Raw genomic sequence first — 18,629 nt, 5'->3', positions numbered from 1 at the left:
CCTATCACTCCCTGACACCCTGAAAAGTCCCTCCCCAGCTTTCTTGTAGCCCCCTTCAGATACTGGAAGGCCACAATGAGGTCTCCTGGGAGCCTTCTCTTCTCCAGACTGAACAGCCCCAATGCCCTTGGCCTGTCCTTATTGGAGAGGAGCTCCAGCCCTCTGCTCATCCTTATTTAATAGATTACAGAGCTTTAGAAGTGCAAAATCAGGACAAGATGGGCACACTGTCAGCAGCAGGGGTTCCTGAGGCACAGAGAGCTCCCTGCTCTGGTACTTGGAGGAGAAGAGCAGGGAGATGGAAATGAAGAAGGAGAAAAGGACAGGTGGGGGGCAGTGAAAGCTCCTTCATTCCTATGGTTCATTAGTCATTCTGTCACGGTGGAAGTCAATTCTTTCAGAAGATTTGAGGGCTGCAGAGCTTGGGATTTCTTGCCCACATCTGTTTGTTTGTTTTCTCCCAGACTTCCCACAGCTTTGTCTTTCTACTGATGTACCAAATTCTGAGAGGGGAAAAAGCCCCCAAAACTTCTGGCCCATTTTTGGTTTGTTCTGCCAAAACAGGGCACTCCCTGCACCTTGATGGTCATGAAGTCAAAGGCTGAATTTTATGAAGGAGGAGAAAAGATCTGAGACTAGGTGACCTTTAAAGGTCTCTTCCAACTCAAAGCATTCCATGGTTCAAAGTGAGAAGTGAGCAAAAGTGCTACTGACTTCTGTGTATCTGCTTTTCTAAAGACTTTCCATGTTCTGCTCTACCAGCATGAGGTTTTCTGGCATTTATTCATACCCTGGATGCTCAGCTGAGATGCTGGGCTTGCCAGCCCCTGTTAAATAAGCTCATGATACTCCAGATGAGCATCCCACTTGATGGAATCATAGAATCACAGAATCAACCAGCTTGGAAAGGACCTCAGAGATCATCAAGTCCGACCTATTACATTGTACCTAACACCTCATGGCAACTAAGCCATGGCTCCAAGTGCCACATCCAATCCTTTTTTGAGCACCTCCAGGGACAGGGATTCCACCACCTCCCTGGGCAGCACATTCCAATGGCCAATTACTCCCTCTGTGAAGAACATTCTCATCTCTGAGCCTAAACTTCCCCTGGTGCAGCTTGAGACTGTGTCCTCTTGTTCTGGTGCTGGTTGCCTGGGAGAAGAGACCAACCCCCACCTGGCTACAACCTCCCTTCAGGGAGTTGTAGACAGCAATAAGGTCTCCCCTGAGCCTCCTCTTCTCCAGGCTGAACAACCCCAGCTCCCTCAGCCTCTCCTCATAGGGCTTGTGCTTCTGCATAGCTTGGGCTGTGCATCCATTTCAGATCAGGACACAACAGATTCAGAGAATCACAGAACGTTAGATGTTGGAAGGGACCTCTTGAGATCACTGAGTCCAACCCCTCTGCCAAAGCAGGGTCACCTAGGGGAGGTTACACAGGAGTGAGAGTCCTGAAAATCTCCACAGAAGGAGACTCCACAATCTCTCTGGGCAGCAAGCTCTCTGCTCACAGCCACATCCAGCCTGTCCTTCAACACCTCCAGGGATGAGGCTTCCACCACCTCCCTGGGCAACCTGTGCCAGTGTCTCACCACCCTCCTGGGGAAGAACTTCTTCCTGACATCCAATCTGAATCTACCCATTTCTAGTTTTGTTCCATTCCCCCCAGTCCTATCACTCCCTGACACCCTAAAAAGTCCCTCCCCAGCTTTCTTGTAGCCCCCTTCAGATACTGTAAAGCCACCAGAAGGTCTCCTGGGAGCCTTCTCTTCTCCAAACCGAACAGCCCCAATGCCCTCTGTCTGTCCTCATTGGAGAGGAGCTCCAGCCCTCTGCTCATCCTTATTTAACAGATTACAGAGACACCCTAGAAAGTCCCTCCCCAGCATTCTTGTAGCCCCCTTCAGACACTGGAGGGCCTCCTGCACTCTTGACAAGACTCTGGAGGCAACCAAGCGTTGAGTCCATGTGGGTGATGTGCAGCATTGCCAATCATTTCCTGCAAGCCCACAGGTTTCATTTATGGGCAAGAGTTTAGCAAGGCACCTGGGACTAAATCTAGCCAGAGGCTATGCTAGCCCCAAAGTTTCCATTCGTGGCCTCATCCTAGGTGGTGCAAGTCAGCTTCCTCGGTAGGTCAGCGGCACATTGCAAGATTAGAAGTAGCTGAGGGGATTAAAACAGGATGCAGCTCCCCCTTGGCAGAGGTCTTGGCAGCAGATTGCAGTCTCAAGGTCCTGCTGCTCGGTGTGGAAGAAGTGGCCTCGGCGCTGGAGCTGCTGTGAAACTCAGACGACTTCCCCACATGAAACAGGATCTGCAGGGTCCTGGTTATTGCTTCAAAAAGGAAAGGAAAACAGTGCTAAGGTGCCACAAATGCAATTCAAACATAAGCCAGACCCCCAGTTATCGTGCTCTGCAAGCTGAGTGCTCCTCCCCGGTTGTCCTCGTCTCTAGGGGCATTCAACAAGTCCAAGTGCCAGGTGCTGCACTTTGGTCACAACAACCCCATGCAGTGCTACAGGCTGGGGTCAGAGTGGCTGGAGAACAGCCAGGAAGAGAGGGACCTGGGGGTGCTGATTGACAGCTGGCTGAACATCAGCCAGCAGTGTGCACAGCTGGCCAAGAAGGCCAATGGCCTCCTGGTCTGCATCAGGAACAGTGTGGCCAGCAGGAGCAGGGAGGTCATTGTGCCCTGTGCTCAGCACTGGTTAGGCCACACCTTGAGTCCTGTGTCCAGTTCTGGGCTCCTCAATTTAAGAAGAACATCAAGACTCTTGAATGTGCCAAGAGAAGGGCAACGAGGCTGGGGAGAGGCCTTGAGCACAGCCCTGTGAGGAGAGGCTGAGGGAGCTGGGGTTGCTTAGCCTGGAGAAGAGGAGGCTCAAGGGAGACCTTCTTGCCATCTACAACTACCTGAAGGGAGGTTGTAGCCAGGTGGGGGTTGGTCTCTTCTCCCAGGCAACCAGCACCAGAACAAGAGGACACAGTCTCAGGCTGCACCAGGGGAGGTTTAGGCTTGAGGTGAGGAGAAAGTTCTTCCCAGAGAGAGCTGTTAGGCATTGGAATGTGCTGCCCAGGGAGGTGGTGGAGTCACCATCCCTGGAGGTGTTCAAGAGGGGATTGGATGTGGCACTTGGTGCCATGGTTTAGTCATGAGGTGTTGGGTGACAGATTGGATTTGATGATCTTTGAGGTCTTTTCCAACCTTATTGATTCTATGATGCTAAATCCACAGGAATTCATTTCACTGGCCAGCCAAAACTATCCCTCCAGACCTCCAAACCTCAGCCCTGCAGCAGCTCCTTGTGTTGAAATAAAAAATAGATTTCTAATTATGATTTTTGGTTTTCCCCCAAGAAAACATTGCAATGCAGCAGAACAATGCTGCTGTGGTTTTACAGAGCAGTTTTGACTTCATTAATGTGGGTCAGCTTTAATTCAAAAAGCATGGTGGCCCAGATGCACTTCCAAAGCCAGTTATAAAGGCATGAAGGAGAAGGATGCAGTGGAGATAAGGTGTGGAAAGCAAGGAATTTTTGCAAGGAGAAATGTTGCTTTATTCACAGGAGCCCCTCTGAAGAAGGAAGGAACACATTTATTCTCTGCCCCTGTACTCAGCACTGGTTAAGCCACACCTTGAGTCCTGTGTCCAGTTCTGGGCCACTCAGTTTAAGAAGGACATTGAGACTCTTGAACATGTCCAGAGAAGGGCAACGAGGCTGGGGAGAGGTCTGGAGCACAGCCCTGTGAGGAGAGGCTGAGGGAGCTGGGGTTGCTTAGCCTGGAGAAGAGGAGGCTCAGGGGAGACCTTCTTGCTCTCTACAACTGCCTGAAGGGAGGTTGTAGCCAGGTGGGGGTTGGTCTCTTCTCCCAGGCACCCAGCACCAGAACAAGAGGACACAGTCTCAAGCTGCACCAGGGGAGGTTTAGGCTGGATGTTAGGAAGAAGTTCTTCATTGAAAGAGAGATTGGCCATTGGAATGTGCTGCCCAGGGAGGTGGTGGAGTCATCATCAGTGGAGGTGTTCAGGAAGAGACTGGCTGGGGTGCTTGGTGCCATGGTTTAGTTGATGAGATGGTGTTGAGTGATAGGTTGAACTTGATGATCTCAAAGGTCTCTTCCAACCTGGCTTATTCTATTCTATTCAACCTGATCTAGTTGAGAGGCATCCCTGCCCATGGCAGGGAGGTCAGAGTAGATGATCTATGAGGTCCCTTCCAACCTCAGCCATTCTGTGATAGTAAATAGAATCACAGAATCATAGAATTGTCAGGGTTGGAAGGGACCAAAGTTTCTTAGATACCAAGAAGGTTTCCCTGGGGTGCAATAAGCAGACCACACCATATCTACACCTTTTAACTGTTACTTCTTGCTTCTGAGTTGCTCAAATTGTGGCTGCTGCTGGAAGGGTCTTTGCAGCAGCCTGGCTGAAGCTGTTGGGTTCCCCCACTGTCAACAGCAGGACTATGTCTCAAACCAGAAGCAGGTTCCTATGTGGAGCTGCCACGCTATCACCCTGTTTCTCAAGATGACTTGACAGCCACTAGCTTGTTTCTAAGCCTTTGCTGCACCTCATGGTAGCTCCTCCTTCCCACCTCAGTGGTGGATGACAACCAGCTATCTAAAAAAGCAACTTCCCTTTTCATAGGAATAGGAAGTGAAGCTTGCTTAGCAAGCAGAGGTGAAGTACCTCAGAGATGCTCCCCACCAAAGGATGAGCCACTGTCCTAAAGCATGAGGTGCTCCAGCTAAACCTGAAGGTGTCCTCCCCTTCCTCAGCTGCAGTCTGACCACCTCCATCTCCATCCTCTGCCCTCAGGTGGAGGAGAACTGAGCAGGCAAAATGCAAGCTGGCAAGGGAGAAGTCTCACAAGTCTGCAAGGGCTTCCTCATTTCTGTATCTCCTTGGTATGCAAAGGGCAGGCCTGACTCTGCAGCACACCTGGTGAGGGGTAATGGGGTGGGTGTCTGTTCTGGTTGTCTTCAGAGTCACCCTCTGCTGAGTGTAAGAGGCATGGCATGAACCCTGAGTACTTGCAGACCCCTGCTTACGACTGAGTCATCCTTGCAGCCCTCCACGAGGTGGTTCTCCTTTGCCAGGAGTACAGAGCCAAAGCTGATTTCCATGACATCCACCCCACACTGGAAAGGACACTTCACAGCCCCATGAGCAGTGCCAGGGCATCAGGCACCCTGGAGCAGCTGCTCCCATCTCACACAGCCTCACGTCCTCAACGAGCCTCATCTTGTCCTTGGGTCTGATGGCCGGTCAAGGTCCTCAGCTTTGACCTCAGCTTAGATCTTCTCTGTCAAGCTTTTCCTCTTGTAAACAACACCACCAGTGTGGGGGTGACCTTCAGGTTGTGCAAGATGCTCGGTGTTTGTCCTTCTCAGCGAGAGCAGCTGCAGTGCAAAATACATGAGGTCACTCCAGCCTTGTGGTGGGCTGAAAATTTCCTCCCCAACATTAAATGACTGAGTCCAAGACACCCTTCCCTCCTCCTGCCCCATACAGCACAAAAAACATTGCCTCATGCAGTTACCCACAGAGGTTTACAGAGTGTTGGGGTTTTTTTTGAGGGGGAGCCCTCATCTCTTCAACAGCTTAAAGAAACACACTGAAAACACCCTGGAGAAGCCAACTCTCTTATGCACCCTGCAAAAAGCCCCAGGAGCCTGTAGAAACAAATCCTGCTTCTTATGCAACATCTGTCTCCCAGGACAGTGGCATTTCAGTCTCCCTCTTCAACCTGCTGAGGCAGAATGAGAAAGTCACTTCCTCAGTGTCACCCACAGGTCCCTGACCAGCCCTTTGTTCGTTAGACCACGCTGCTCTGGCTGAGCGGGTTCATAGAGGGTTGGGACGGGCTGGAACCAGATGCATTTCATTTCTGAGAGGTCTTCTTTATGTTTATTTATTTTAATCACAGAAAGGAAAGACCCTTGCCAAGGCAGCTTGCTTAGCCATGCTCTAAAATATGCTGGTTTGCACAGGGGGAGCAGGACCCATTCACAGCCACCGTGGCTGTCTGTTTGTAACACCAGCTGTCAAGGTACCCTTCTCTGGACACACTCAAGTGTCTCAATGTCCTTCTTAAATTGAGGGGCCCAGAACTGAGCTCACCCCAGGCATTGCACTGGCCAGGTAGGGAAGGCTTTGCAGGACCTGAGGCCCTGCAGCACAGGGAATTAGCATACACTGAGGCAGGGAAGGAGGACTATGGGGCCAGGGAAGCAGGCACCTCTTTCTGGGTACCTTCTCTGGGGGTTCTTCAGGTGTGAGAAGTTTTGCCATAAAATCACATTGCTCAATGCAGAATTTCACCCCAAATTTCAACTCATTTCTCTCTGCTTCACAGCATGGACCAGACTTGTGGATGGACTATGGTTGAGTTGGAGCACAGCAGGGAGAAATCCTCTCTGGAGGACACCTCTGGCTGACATCTAAGTCCTGTGGGAGTGGGCACAGGCCATGCTTGTTTGGCCAGAATAGAATAGAATTAACCAGGTTGGAAAAGACCTTTGAGATCAAGTCCAACCTATCACCCAACACCATCTAATCAATTAAACCATGGCACCAAGTGCCTCATCCAGTCTCCTCCTAAACACCTCCATGGATGGTGACTCCACCACCTCTCTGGGCAGCACATTCCAATGGCCTCTGGGTTTTGCCAAGGCTTGTGTCTCAATTCCCCTCGGAATCCTCACCTTCCTCACTGCCATTTCCATTGGCCAGGTTGTCTGGGAAAGTGCATTTCCCACCCCCTCTCCCAGGGGAGGGGTTTTATATTCAAAATGGAGCAAGGAATCCTCTGGGGAGGGGGAGGAAAGAATCAGCTCTGACACAAAGACCTGATTAAAAAAAGAAAGCCCATTAAAAGCAGCTGCCAAAAACCAGGCTGCTCCTGCAGTCTGGAGGGGGGTGTCACAGTCAAAGCAGTCGGTCCCATGGATGGTGTGGAGGTGGTGGGAACCAGAGGTCTCTAACAGAGAGATTCTGCCAAGGCCCTCAGCCCCATGGAGCATCTGTCATGGGTCCGGCCGGTGGCTCGCTCGTCCTCGGATCGTGTCTCCAGGAGCAGCAGCGTAGGAAGCAGGCAAGTAGGGAACCTCCTGAGATTTAACCCTCTAAGTTCTGCACATTGGCCACAGCAACCCCAGGCAGTGCTACAGGCTGGGGTCAGAGTGGCTGGAGAGCAGCCAGGCAGAAAGGGACCTGGGGGTACTGGTCGATGGTAGGCTGAACACGAGCCTGCAGTGTGCTCAGGTGGCCAAGAAGGCCAATGGCATCCTGGCCTGCATCAGGAATAGTGTGGCCAGCAGGAGCAGGGAGGTCATTGTGCCCTGTACTCAGCACTGGTTAGGCCACACCTTGAGTCTTGTGTCCAGTTCTGGGCCTCTCAGTTTAGGAAGGATGTTGAGTTGCTGGAAGGTGTCCAGAGAAGAGCAACAAAGCTGGGGAGGGGTTTGGAGCACAGCCCTGTGAGGAGAGGCTGAGGGAGCTGGGATTGCTCAGGCTCAGGGGAGACTTTCTTGCTGTCTACAACTCCCTGAGGGGACGTTGTAGCCAGCTGGGGGTTGGTCTCTTCTCCCAGGCACCCAGCACCAGCACAAGAGGACACAGTCTCAAGCTGCACCAGGGGAGGTTTAGGCTGGAGATCAGGAGGAAGTTCTACAGAGAGACAGTGATTGCCCATTGGAATGCGCTGCCCCAGGGAGGTTGTGGAGTCACCATCACTGGAGGTGTTCAGGAGGAGACTTGGTAGGGTGCTTGGTGCCATGGTTTAGTTGATTAGATGGTGTTGGATAATAGGTTGGATGCAATGATCTTGAAGGTCTCTTCTGACCTGGTTAATTCTATTCTATTCTATTCTATTCTATTCTATTCTATTCTATTCTATTCTATTCTACCACCCATCCACATTCCCCTGAGGGTGAGGAGAAATCCAGCAGCTTTTTCCCTCTCCTTTTCCTGTCTCACATCCTGCCTAAAGGTGCTGCCCAGCATGCTCTGTGGGGCAGAGGGATGATGTGGCTGCTCGGGGTGGGATGGTTTGCATGGATGCCCTTCCCTTGGCTTACTGCAAAAGGAGCAGAGGACAAATAAGTGCCAAGTGTGCACACTCTGGTGCTCCCACCCTCCTCTGTCCCTCCAGGGCCTAAGGGGGAAAGAGAGGGTGCATGTGTGGGGAAGGCTGGCTGGACCTGGCTGTGGCTGTGACGAGCAGGAAGAGGTCACTGGCTTGTAGTAGCCATTTCTGATGTGGCTTTCCAAGAGGCTGAAGGTGCTCAAGTGGGAAACTGCAGCTGTAAATCTTTCCCTATAGCTTCTGAGCATGGTGGAAGGACCCATCATGCCCCATGAGACCTGACTGAAGGAGGGTGTCTCTGACAGCATTGAGTGCCTGAGCACCAGCTTGCCACCAGCTTCCTTGTTGATCTTGGAACACAGCTAATGGGTCCTACAAAATGCTGTCCTCTTGCTAGGAAAAGGCAGTCTCTAGAAGAGGGGGCCTTTTCCAGGGCACAAACGTGGGTGGTCACATGTAGAAGTGTGGAGGAACACCCCATCCATCTCCTCATGATCCCAGAGCTGTGAGAGCCAGGACCTCCCCACATCCCCACAGGTCACTGCCATGTGCCTTCAAAATGCTGGGAAACAGAGCATCAGCACCAGGCTGGACCTGGTAATCTCAGAGGTCTTTTCCAACCTGGCTGATTCTGTGGCTTCTGTGGCACAGTCTCAAGCTGTGCCAGGGGAGGTTTAGGCTGGATGTTAGGAAGAAATTCTTCATAGAAAGAGATTGGCCATTGGAATGTGCTGCCCAGGGAGGTGGTGGAGTCACCATCCCTGGAGGTGTTCAAGAGGGGATTGGATGTGGCACTTGGAGCCATGGTTTAGTAGTCATGAGGTGTTAGGTATTAGGTAATAGGTTGGACTTGATTATCTCTGATGTATTTTCCAACCTGGCTGATTCTATAATTCCATGATACTTCACTTCTCAGCAAACCCCATGATGCTTCTTCCTCTGAGCTGTTCACTGGGCCTTTGTGTGTTGCAGCAATTCTTCCACACACAGCCTGGTCCTGCTGAGAAGCAGCTTTGGGCTATGAAAGTCCCACCTCCTGTTAACTGAAGACCCAGCTCTGTGTGCGTCACCACAGGGGCTCTCACTGCTCTCCCACCTGCAGGAAGAAGTCTTCAGCAAGACTTTGTCCACTGTGTCCTAAAGGATAGTGGCTGCAGCCTCCACCTTAGAATCATAGAATCAATAAGGTTGGAAAAGTCCTCAGAGATCAAGTCCAACCTGTCACCTTCTGCCACAAGAGACAGCTTCTGCGTGACCAGTGCTGTTTATAGCACAGCAGATTCGTGTGTGGCTGTGTTCTAACCACCTCTTAGCATCACAGCCTTACCAAACCCCAGAAAAAAAGGTAGTAAACAGCCACAACAGAAAACACTTTGGTAGCAAACTTTCCTTCCTATTTAGGTAACTGATCTCACCAGCATCATCAACAGTTCTCTGGGTCTGTGCCTTGCAAAGCAATCCAAGAGCACCAGGTCAGGAAATGTATTGAGAAGTTATTTACTGGGGGGTGGGGAGGAAATCAAGAGAGAGAATTTAATACATCTGGAATGTGTCTAGAACTCAGAGAAATTATTTCTTTCTACTGAACTTCATTTTAATTATAGAATCATAGAATCAATGAGGTTGGAAAAGACCTCAAAGATCATCAAGCCCAACCTGTCACCCAGCATCTCATGACTACTAAACCATGGCACCAATAGAATCATAGAATCAATAAGGTTGGAAAAGGCCTCAAAGATCATCGAGTCCAACCTGTCATTTAATTATAAAAATGTATTTGCTTAAAAAAAAAAAAAGGGAAAAAAAGAAGAAAAAAAGAAAAAAGAAGAAAAAAAAGAAGAAAAAATTTAAAAAGAAGAAAAAAGAAGGAAAAAGAGGAAAAAAGAAAACAAAAGAATAAAGAAGAAAAAAGAAAACAAAAGAAGAAAAGTAAAAGAAGAAAAAAGGAAACAAAATAAGAAAAAAAGAAGAAAAAAGAAAACAAAAGAAGAAAACAAAGAATAAAACTGAAAAAAGGAAGAAAAATGAAATTAAAAAAAAGAAAAATAACAAATGAAGAAAAAAGAATAAATAAAAATGAAAAAGGAAGAAAAGAAAGGAAGAAAAAATGAAATAAAAAGAAGAAAAGAAAAAAGAAAAAAGAAGGAAAATAGAAAAAAGGAAGAAAAAAGGAAGAAAAAAAGAAGGAAAAAAGAAGGAAAAAGAGAAAAAAGAAGGAAAAAGAAGAAGAAACATAAAAAAAAGTTAAAAAAAGAAGAAAAAGGGAAGAGAAAGGAAGAAAAAAGAAGGGGGAAAGGGAAGAAAAAGGAAGAAAAAAGAAAGAAAAAGAGGAAAAAAAGAAGAAAAAAGAAAAATTTTTTAAAAAGTTAAAAAAGAAGAAAAAAGAAGGGAAAAGGGAAGAAAAAGGAAGAAAAAAGGGAAAAGGGAAAAAAGAAAAGAAGAAGAAAAATGAAAAAAAAGAAGAAAAAGGGGAAGAAAAAGGAAGATAAAAGAAGGAAAAAAGGGAAGAAAAAAGGACAAAAGAAGGAAAAAGAGAAAAAAGAAGAAAAAAGAAGAAGAAAAGTAAGTAAAAAAAAAAAAAGAAAAAGGGAAGAAAAAGGAAGAAAAAAGGAGGAAAAAAGGAAGGAAAAAAGGAAGAAAAACGAAGGAAAGAAGGATCAGAAAAAAGAAGAAGACCTTGTTTTCAGATGAAGTGAGCTGCCTAATCTGGGTGAAGTATGGCAATGATTTGTTGGCACCCCCCCTAGAATCTGCGTGGAAAGGTGGAGCAGTTTGTGATACCGCTGGGTTAGGGTGGGGGTTGGAGCTCTCCTCACACCAAACTGCTCGTGGCTTGCTTGGGTCTTGACCTATTTTATCATGGCACAGTTTCATGGGGGTGAGGCAAATGATGAGGCAAGGCTGCTACTTTTCTTCTAGACTCCTATGAAGACAGAGTGAGGGAGTTGGGGCTGTTCAGGCTGGAGAAGAGAAGGCTCCCAGGAGACATTCTTTGTGGCCTTCCAGTATCTGAAGGGGGCTCCAAGAAAGCTGGGGAGGGACTTTTTAGGCTGTCAGGGAGTGATAGGACTGGAGGGAATGGAACAAAGCTAGAAATGGGTAGATTCAGATTGGATGTGAGGAAGAAGGTCTTCCCCATGAGGGTGGTGAGAGACTGGCACAGGTTGCCCAGGGTGGTGGTGGAAGCCTCATCCCTGGAGGTTTCTACAGTCAAGCTGGATGTGGCTGTGAGCAACCTGCTGTAGTGTGAGGTGTCCCTGCCCATGGCTGGGAGATTGGAACTGGATGATCTTTGAGGTCCCTTCCAACCCTAAGAATTCTATGATTCTATGATTCTGTCTTGGATTTCCCCTCACCTGCCCCTGCAATTCCAAGGATGTTTGTCTGTGTCTTCCACATCCCTGCTGCAGAAGACATTGCTGCATTCACAGCTGAAACTACTTTTGAGCTCCCTTGCTCTGGTAGCGGAAACCAGCCAGCCACAGTGGGTGATGTGCCTGTGGTGCTGGGCTGTTTACCATGAGAATGAGCCAGGTGGGGGTTGGTCTCTTCTCCCAGGCAACCAGCACCACAACAAGAGGACACAGTCTCAAGCTGTGCCAGGGGAAGTTTAGGCTGGATGAGGCATTTAGTGCCATGGTTTAGTTGATGAGATGGTGTTGGGTGATAGGTTGGACTTGATGATCTCAAAGGTCTTTTCCAACCTCGTTTCTTCTCTTCTCTTCTCTTCTCTTCTCTTCTCTTCTCTTCTCTTCTCTTCTCTTCTCTTCTCTTCTCTTCTCTTCTCTTCTCTTCTCTTCTCTTCTCTTCTCTTCTCTTCTCTTCTCTTCTCTTCTCTTCTCTTCTCTTCTCTTCTCTTCTCTTCTCTTCTCTTCTCTTCTCTTCTCTTCTCTTCTCTTCTCTTCTCTTCTCTTCTCTTCTCTTCTCTTCTCTTCTCTTCTCTTCTCTTCTCTTCTCTTCTCTTCTCTTCTCTTCTCTTCTCTTCTCTTCTCTTCTCTTCTCTTCTCTTCTCTTCTCTTCTCTTCTCTTCTCTTCTCTTCTCTTCTCTTCTCTTCTCTTCTCTTCTCTTCTCTTCCAAACCACCTGCAGTAAGCAATGACATCTTCAACTAGAGCAGTTTGCTCAGAGTCCCATCCAACATGATCTGAAATGTCTTCAGGGATGGGTCATCTACCACCTTTCTGGGCAGCCTGTTCCCTGGGTGGGAAAACCTAATCCATGATGCATGGGAGACCCCCAGCTCAGGAGATCAGAGAGCACATCAAAAAACTCTGGGACATTGCACATGGACAACTGACTCAAGCTGTAGGCCCACACTTCACAGGCAGGATGGCTGCAAACAATGCCATATTTGACTTCCTAAGCTTCTTGGAGTCCTCCAAAGTGTTGCATGAGGTCCCATGCCTTTGTGGACAAACTGAGTGTGTTTCTGTGTTGCTTAAGCAGGAGGAACTGCTACCATGCAGGTAGCTACCACATCTGTGCTTCTTTTGCTGCATGGGAGGGATGTGACCTCCAGAAAGCACTGAGCAGCTTGAGTGCAGCTAGTTCTTGGTCCAGGGACTCTTGAAACCCTGGCTCACCTGAACAGCTCAGCACAGGGATATTCCCCAGCATCTCCAGCAATGCTTCTTGGACCCTCCGGCAGTGCATGCATGTGGTATCATCCTGCTCTGCAGCAAGTCTGATCCATGCTGGGGATCTCTGCATGAGAGGGAACATATCCAAAGCACTCATTTGTGCCCATTTTCTTCTGATGACTTACAGTGGCTGTTCTAAGCCTCATCTGCAAAGTGTGAAACACCAGAGTAGTTATGTGGGAACAGGAACTGGGGGGTTCACAAGGTCCAAGGCAGTAGTAGAACTGTAGATGGGATGATTGATCTTGAAGGTCTCTTCCAACCTGGTTTATTCTATTCTATTGGTAGGATTGTAGAATCTTCTCTCCACTGCCCCATTGCTCTGCATTCTAACCTTTTCCAGCTTGTTCTTCATGAACTAGGAGATTCTTTTGTCCTCCAGGGCCTGTCCCTTTTCCCAAGAGCTGTCTCATCAAAAAAAAACCCAACCAACATAATTTGTGGTCTTCTTTCCAGGATGGGGTTGCTTGGGAGCAAGAATCAGCTGATGCCCAATGAAAAACACACTTCTGGAAGCAACCCAAGGAACAAGAGCAAACCTCCTCCTGCCCCACCCAAGGTAAGCTTGCAGTTGTGTGTCCTTTGGGGATCCCCCACAGCTCAGGTAGTGTCTGGAGTGATGCAGGCCATGCTTGTGTGTGCCAGCAGGAGGCTGAGTACTCCTATTTCCTAAAGTTGGGTCACCACTTGGGAAATACTGCTCAAAGAGTGGAAATCAAATGGTTTATGCCTGGCTCCCCCCTCCCCACCTCATCCCAGCTTCTTGGTGTGGGATGAACTGTTCAATCAACCCTTTCTTGCTCTGGGGCTTTTTCCTCTGACAAGAAGGATGCCACTTTCTCTTTGGGGTGATGTTATGGCCAAGAATTGTCTGAGTGGGCTAGGTATGGCCAGCAGGAGTAGGGAAGTGGTCCTGCCCCTGTGCTTGGCACTGGTGAGGCTGCACCTGGAATACCGTGTTCAGTTTTGGGCCCTTTGCTGCAAGGAGGACATTGAGGTGCTGGAGCATGTCCAGAGAAGGGCAAGGAAACTGCTGAAGGGTCTAGAGAACAAATCTTATGGGGAGTGGCTGAAGGAATTGGGATTGTTTAGTCTGCAGAAGAGGAGGCTGAGAGGAGACCTCATTGCTCTCAGCAAAGAGGTCTCCTTTGGAGGTCTCCTTTGGACTCGATGATCCTCAAGGTCTCTTCCAACCTTTGTGATACTGTGAACTCCCTGAAAGGAGGGTGTGATGAGGTGGAGGTCTGTCTCTTTCTCTCCAGTATCAGGTGATAGAACTAGAAGAAACAGCCTGAAGTTGTGCCAGGGGAGGTTTAGGTTGGATATTAGGTAAAAAAGTCTTTACTGAAAGAGTGGTCAGGGACTGGAACAGGCTGCCCAGGGAGGTGGTGGAGTCCCCACCCCTGGAGGTGCTCAAGAAACATGAGGACATGGCCCTTTGGGACATGGTTTAATGGCCATGGTGGTGTTGGGTTAATGGTCAGACTGGATAATCTTAAAGGAGATGCTCTCTGTCATGTTGAGTCTGGCACAGTAGTTTACATGGTCTGGGCTGGAAAGTAGGGCAGGAGAGAGTGTGTGAGGTGAAAAGGCTGTTGACTCACTTGGACACAAGTCCTCTCATGTCTTTTAGACAAGGCTGCTGCCCTCAGCACTGTGCAAACCAAGCTGATGTTGCTGACCTGCAAACAGAACACAGATGAGCCAGAATCAGGCTGCAACTCAAAATCTCAGACCGCAAAGGAAACTTTATCATCAGGAAGGGCAACAGGTTGGCTGCAGAAGGTGTACAGCTAATCTGTGCGGGGTGGGCTGAGAATGAGGGACACTGAATATCTGCTGCTGTCTTTGACTTCATACAGCCTCTGCTTGCATGGACAGAGAAGGGCAACAAAGCTGGGGAGGGGTTTGGAGCACAAGACCTATGAGGAGAGGCTGAGGGAGCTGGGGTTGCTAAGCCTGCAGAAGAGGAGGCTCAGGGGAGACCTTATTGCTCTCTACACCTACCTGAAGGGAGGTTGTAGCCAGGTGGGGGTTGGTCTCTTCTCCCAGGCAACCAGCACCAGAACAAGAGGACACAGTCTCAAGCTGTGCCAGGGGAAGTTTAGGCTGGAGGTTAGGAAGAAATTCTTCATAGAGAGAGAGATTGGCCATTGGAATGTGCTACCCAGGGAGGTGGTGGAGTCACCATCCCTGGAGGTGTTTAGGAAGAGACTGGATGGGGTGCTTGGTGCCATGGTTTGGTTGCTGAGATGGTGTTGGGTGATAGGTTGGACTCGATGATCTCAAAGGTTTTTTCCAACCTGGTTAATTCTATTCTGTTCTGTTCTATTCTATCTGACACAGGTCAGGATTCAGGGAGCCTCAAAAGACAAACTTGCTGGTTGAACTTTGGAAATCACTTGATCTGTCTGCTGCTGTAAAGAAAGCACAAAGTTATCTTCTCTTTTCTTGCCCTCCTCAGCAGCTGGCACAAGAACCACTCTAGGTGCAACTGTGATGTGAAAATTATCTTGGGTCTGGAGCTTTGAAAGGTGGGAGGGATTGCCTGTCCTTGCTTTTGCTGACAGGTTGAGGTGTTTTTCACTCCTTTAGTTTAATTTCTGAGCTCTGCCATGGTTATCAAGCCCAGTTTTCATGACAGCAGATGTCAGATTGACCAAGATACTCTCTTCTTAAATTTCCTTCTCTTCAGCTCACTGGAGAGAGAAGCTGCTCTCAGTGCAAATATGCTATCATCAATCACCTTCTGACACTTCTGGGTGGGTTTTTTTTTGCCATGGGCATGCAGCTCTCACACATTAGGGGAAGCCTATAATTCTTCCAGTTAAATTAGAAAGGGCAGTGAGTGGTCAGCATTCCCACCATGCAGTGCTGCTCAGTAGGAGTCAGAGGGTGATGTGGAGAGAAAAGGAAGGAAGTTAGGAAAAGAGGTTTTTAATTCAGCCTCTGTAGTTCACTCCTTTTGCATGTGTATAAAAACTCCTAGCAGTGATCAAACACCCACTGGGGGCTCTAGGCACTGTGCCTTGGGCTGATCACAGGACTGGTGTTTGATGTTGGGTAGATGCCAACACAGCCCTCCAGGTCATTTCCATAGTATTGGACTCTTAGCCCACAAAAAAGAGAAACAAAGAGGATAGGATAGGATAGGATAGGATAGGATAGGATAGGATAGGATAGGATAGGATAGGATAGGATAGGATAGGATAGAATAGAATTGAATTGAATCGAATCGAATAGAATAGAATAGAATTAACCAGGTTGGAAAAGAGCTTTGAGATCATCGAGTCCAACCTATCACCCAACACCATCTCAGCAACTAAACCACGGCACCAAGCACCCCATCCAGTCTCCTCCTAAACACCTCCAGGGATGGTGACTCCACCACCTCCCTGGGCAGCACATTCCAATGGCCAATCTCTCTTTCTATGAAGAACTTCTTCCTAACATCCAGCCTAAACTTTCCCTGACACAGGTTAAGACTGTGTCCTCTTGTTCTGGTGCTGGTTGCCTGGGAGAAGAGGCCAACCCCCACCTGGCTACAACCTCCCTTCAGGGAGTTGTAGACAGCAAGAAGGTCTCCCCTGAGCCTCCTCTTCTCCAGGCTAAGCAACCCCAGCTCCCTCAGCCTCTCCTCATAGGGCTTGCGCTCCAAACCCCTCCCCAGCTTTGTTGTCCTTGAAAACAAGATGGTTGCATCCCAGTTGCTGATGAGGATGGTCTTTGGATAATTGGCCACTTTCAGGGTCTGGGCCAGACCAAACTTGGGATGATGACATTCTAGAAGTGTGCCTAGAAGAGCTGCAATGGTTTGCTGCTCTGTAGTTTGCCATCCCAGTCACTTCCTCTGCTTTTTTTTAACATACCCCTGAGCAAAGGGGATTCCATGAGCCTTGGGATTGCTATGGCAAAGAGTATCCTCATTTTTCTGCCACAAACAGTATGTCAGTTGGCATTACCCAATGAGATCATTCATGTCTCATCCCCCAATGACCCACAAACCGGCATCAGTGAACAAGAGTCAGATGGATCCAGGGGCTGTGTGAGTGGGTAGCAGGTTTATCCTTTTATTCAGAGGGAGCCAAGGGCTATTCCAGCCAACAGTCAAGACAGCTATGAGCAACCAAATGTGCCAAGGCCACCATGACACTTGTGGGGTCAGATGCTGGGGCTCTCAACTGACTCCAGTGGGCTCAGGATCAGACTCCCACTTATCTGTGAAGCTGAGAGCAGGTCTTCTGCAAGCACAGCCAAGTAATACATGTCTTGCTTTTTACTTTCTATTTCCACCACAGGGCAGACAATTTATCAATGTCTCTCATCTAAACCAAGCCTCTGTACAAGGTAAGATATTTTGCTGAATTGCTGGTTGTTTTTTTTCACCTTCCCATGGGGTTTTGAAGGTGTTGGTAAGCCCAAGAGCAGCTCTTGACAATGAGCCATCATGTTGACCTTTGGAGGTCCTTTCCAACCCCAGCCACTGCATGATTCTGTGATTCTTTGCTGCAGATAGGCAGTTTCTGTGTCATTTAGTATTGCCAGCTGGTGAGCTGATCAGTGTGTTTTGGAGGATTCAGCTCACATCACTGTTTGTAGCTGCCAGCTTCCCCTGTTCAGCAAAGAAATTAAGAGGCAAATGCAGTTGTTCTTCACTGGTTGAACCAAGTGAGACCTGAGACATCAAGTTCTTTACCATGAGTGCAATGGAACACTGGGGCAGGGTGTCCAGGGAGGTAGTTGAGGCCTCATCCCTGGAGATATTCAAGGTGAGGCTTCACAGGGCTCTGGGCAACCTGATCTAGTTGAGGATGCTCCTGTTTACTGCAGAAGGGGTTGGACTAGGTGACCTTTGGAGGTCCCTTCCAGCCCAGACCATTCTATGAGCCTATGAGTGAGTCAATGAGTCTGTGAGTCTATGAATCTATGAGTCTATGATTCTCAGTCTGAGTCTATGATTCTATGATTCTATGAGTCTATGATTCTGAGCCTATGAGTCTATGATCCTATGAACTACATGAGCTTTCCCTGCCTGCTGCCCTGTCTGCAGCATGACAATCTGTGGATGTCATTCCCAGACAGCTGAAGATTTCAGAGGAAACAGCAGGCATCAGAGAGCCCAGAGAGACCACAAAGAGAACAAGAAGAAAGGGAAGAGTATAAAATAGGGATGCACAGAGCCCCTGTTTAGAGACTGTTGGCTTCACCCACCTCTGCAATTAGTTGCAGGGTGCAGATGGTGTTTGGTAGATGATTGCCTATTAGGAGGAAGCACACTGCAGCCTCTGCCCAGTTTTTGACAGCAACTCGTTATCTGTCAAAGAATTTTTGCAGATTAAGGAGAAAGAGAAGCATAGAATCATTCAGCTTGTAAAAGACTTCTAAGATCACAGAGTTCAACCCTGAACCCAGCATTTCCAGGTCCATCACTACACCACCTCAGCTCAGATGCACACACAGCTCTTAAATCTCTCCAGGGATGGTGACTTCCCCAGGCAATGTGTTTCAGGGCTTGACAACCCTTTGGGTGAAGAAATTTTTCCTGATGTGCAGGCCTGGCACAACATCAGCCCATTTCCTCTTTTCCTCTACTTAGTTAAATGGGAGAAGAGACTAACCCCCACCTCACTTCAACCTCACCTCAGCAAGAACCTGAACCTCCTTTTCTCCAGGCTAAATAACCCCAGTTCCCTCAGCTGCTCCTCACAGGATTTGTTCTCTAGACCCTTCACCAACTTTGTTGCCCTTCTTTGGACATGTTTCAACTCCTCAATGTGCCTCTTAGACTAGACTAGACTAGAGTAGACTAGAATAGAATTAACCAGGTTGGAAAAGACCTTTGAGATCATCAAGTCCAACCTATCACCCAACACCATCTCATCAACTAAACCAT

General features: G+C 48.4%; 1 protein-coding gene across 1 annotated transcript in view; it reads left to right on the top strand.

Moving 5' to 3' along the window:
* The first annotated feature begins 7,023 nt into the window (after positions 1-7,023).
* BLK (BLK proto-oncogene, Src family tyrosine kinase) overlaps positions 7,024-18,629 on the top strand; it is a 39,512-nt gene continuing 27,906 nt past the window's right edge. Inside the window, exons 1-3 of the mRNA XM_054180151.1 lie at positions 7,024-7,103; positions 13,193-13,295; positions 17,035-17,083. Coding sequence (XP_054036126.1) covers positions 7,024-7,103; positions 13,193-13,295; positions 17,035-17,083 — 232 coding nt within the window. The remainder of the gene's footprint in view (positions 7,104-13,192; positions 13,296-17,034; positions 17,084-18,629) is intronic.

The sequence above is a fragment of the Dryobates pubescens genome, chromosome 3, assembly GCF_014839835.1.
Source record: "Dryobates pubescens isolate bDryPub1 chromosome 3, bDryPub1.pri, whole genome shotgun sequence".
In the NCBI taxonomy this organism is placed as follows: Eukaryota; Metazoa; Chordata; class Aves; order Piciformes; family Picidae; genus Dryobates; species Dryobates pubescens.
The sequence above is the reverse complement of the archived record's forward strand: the minus strand, read 5'-3'. Positions and strand labels throughout refer to the sequence as shown.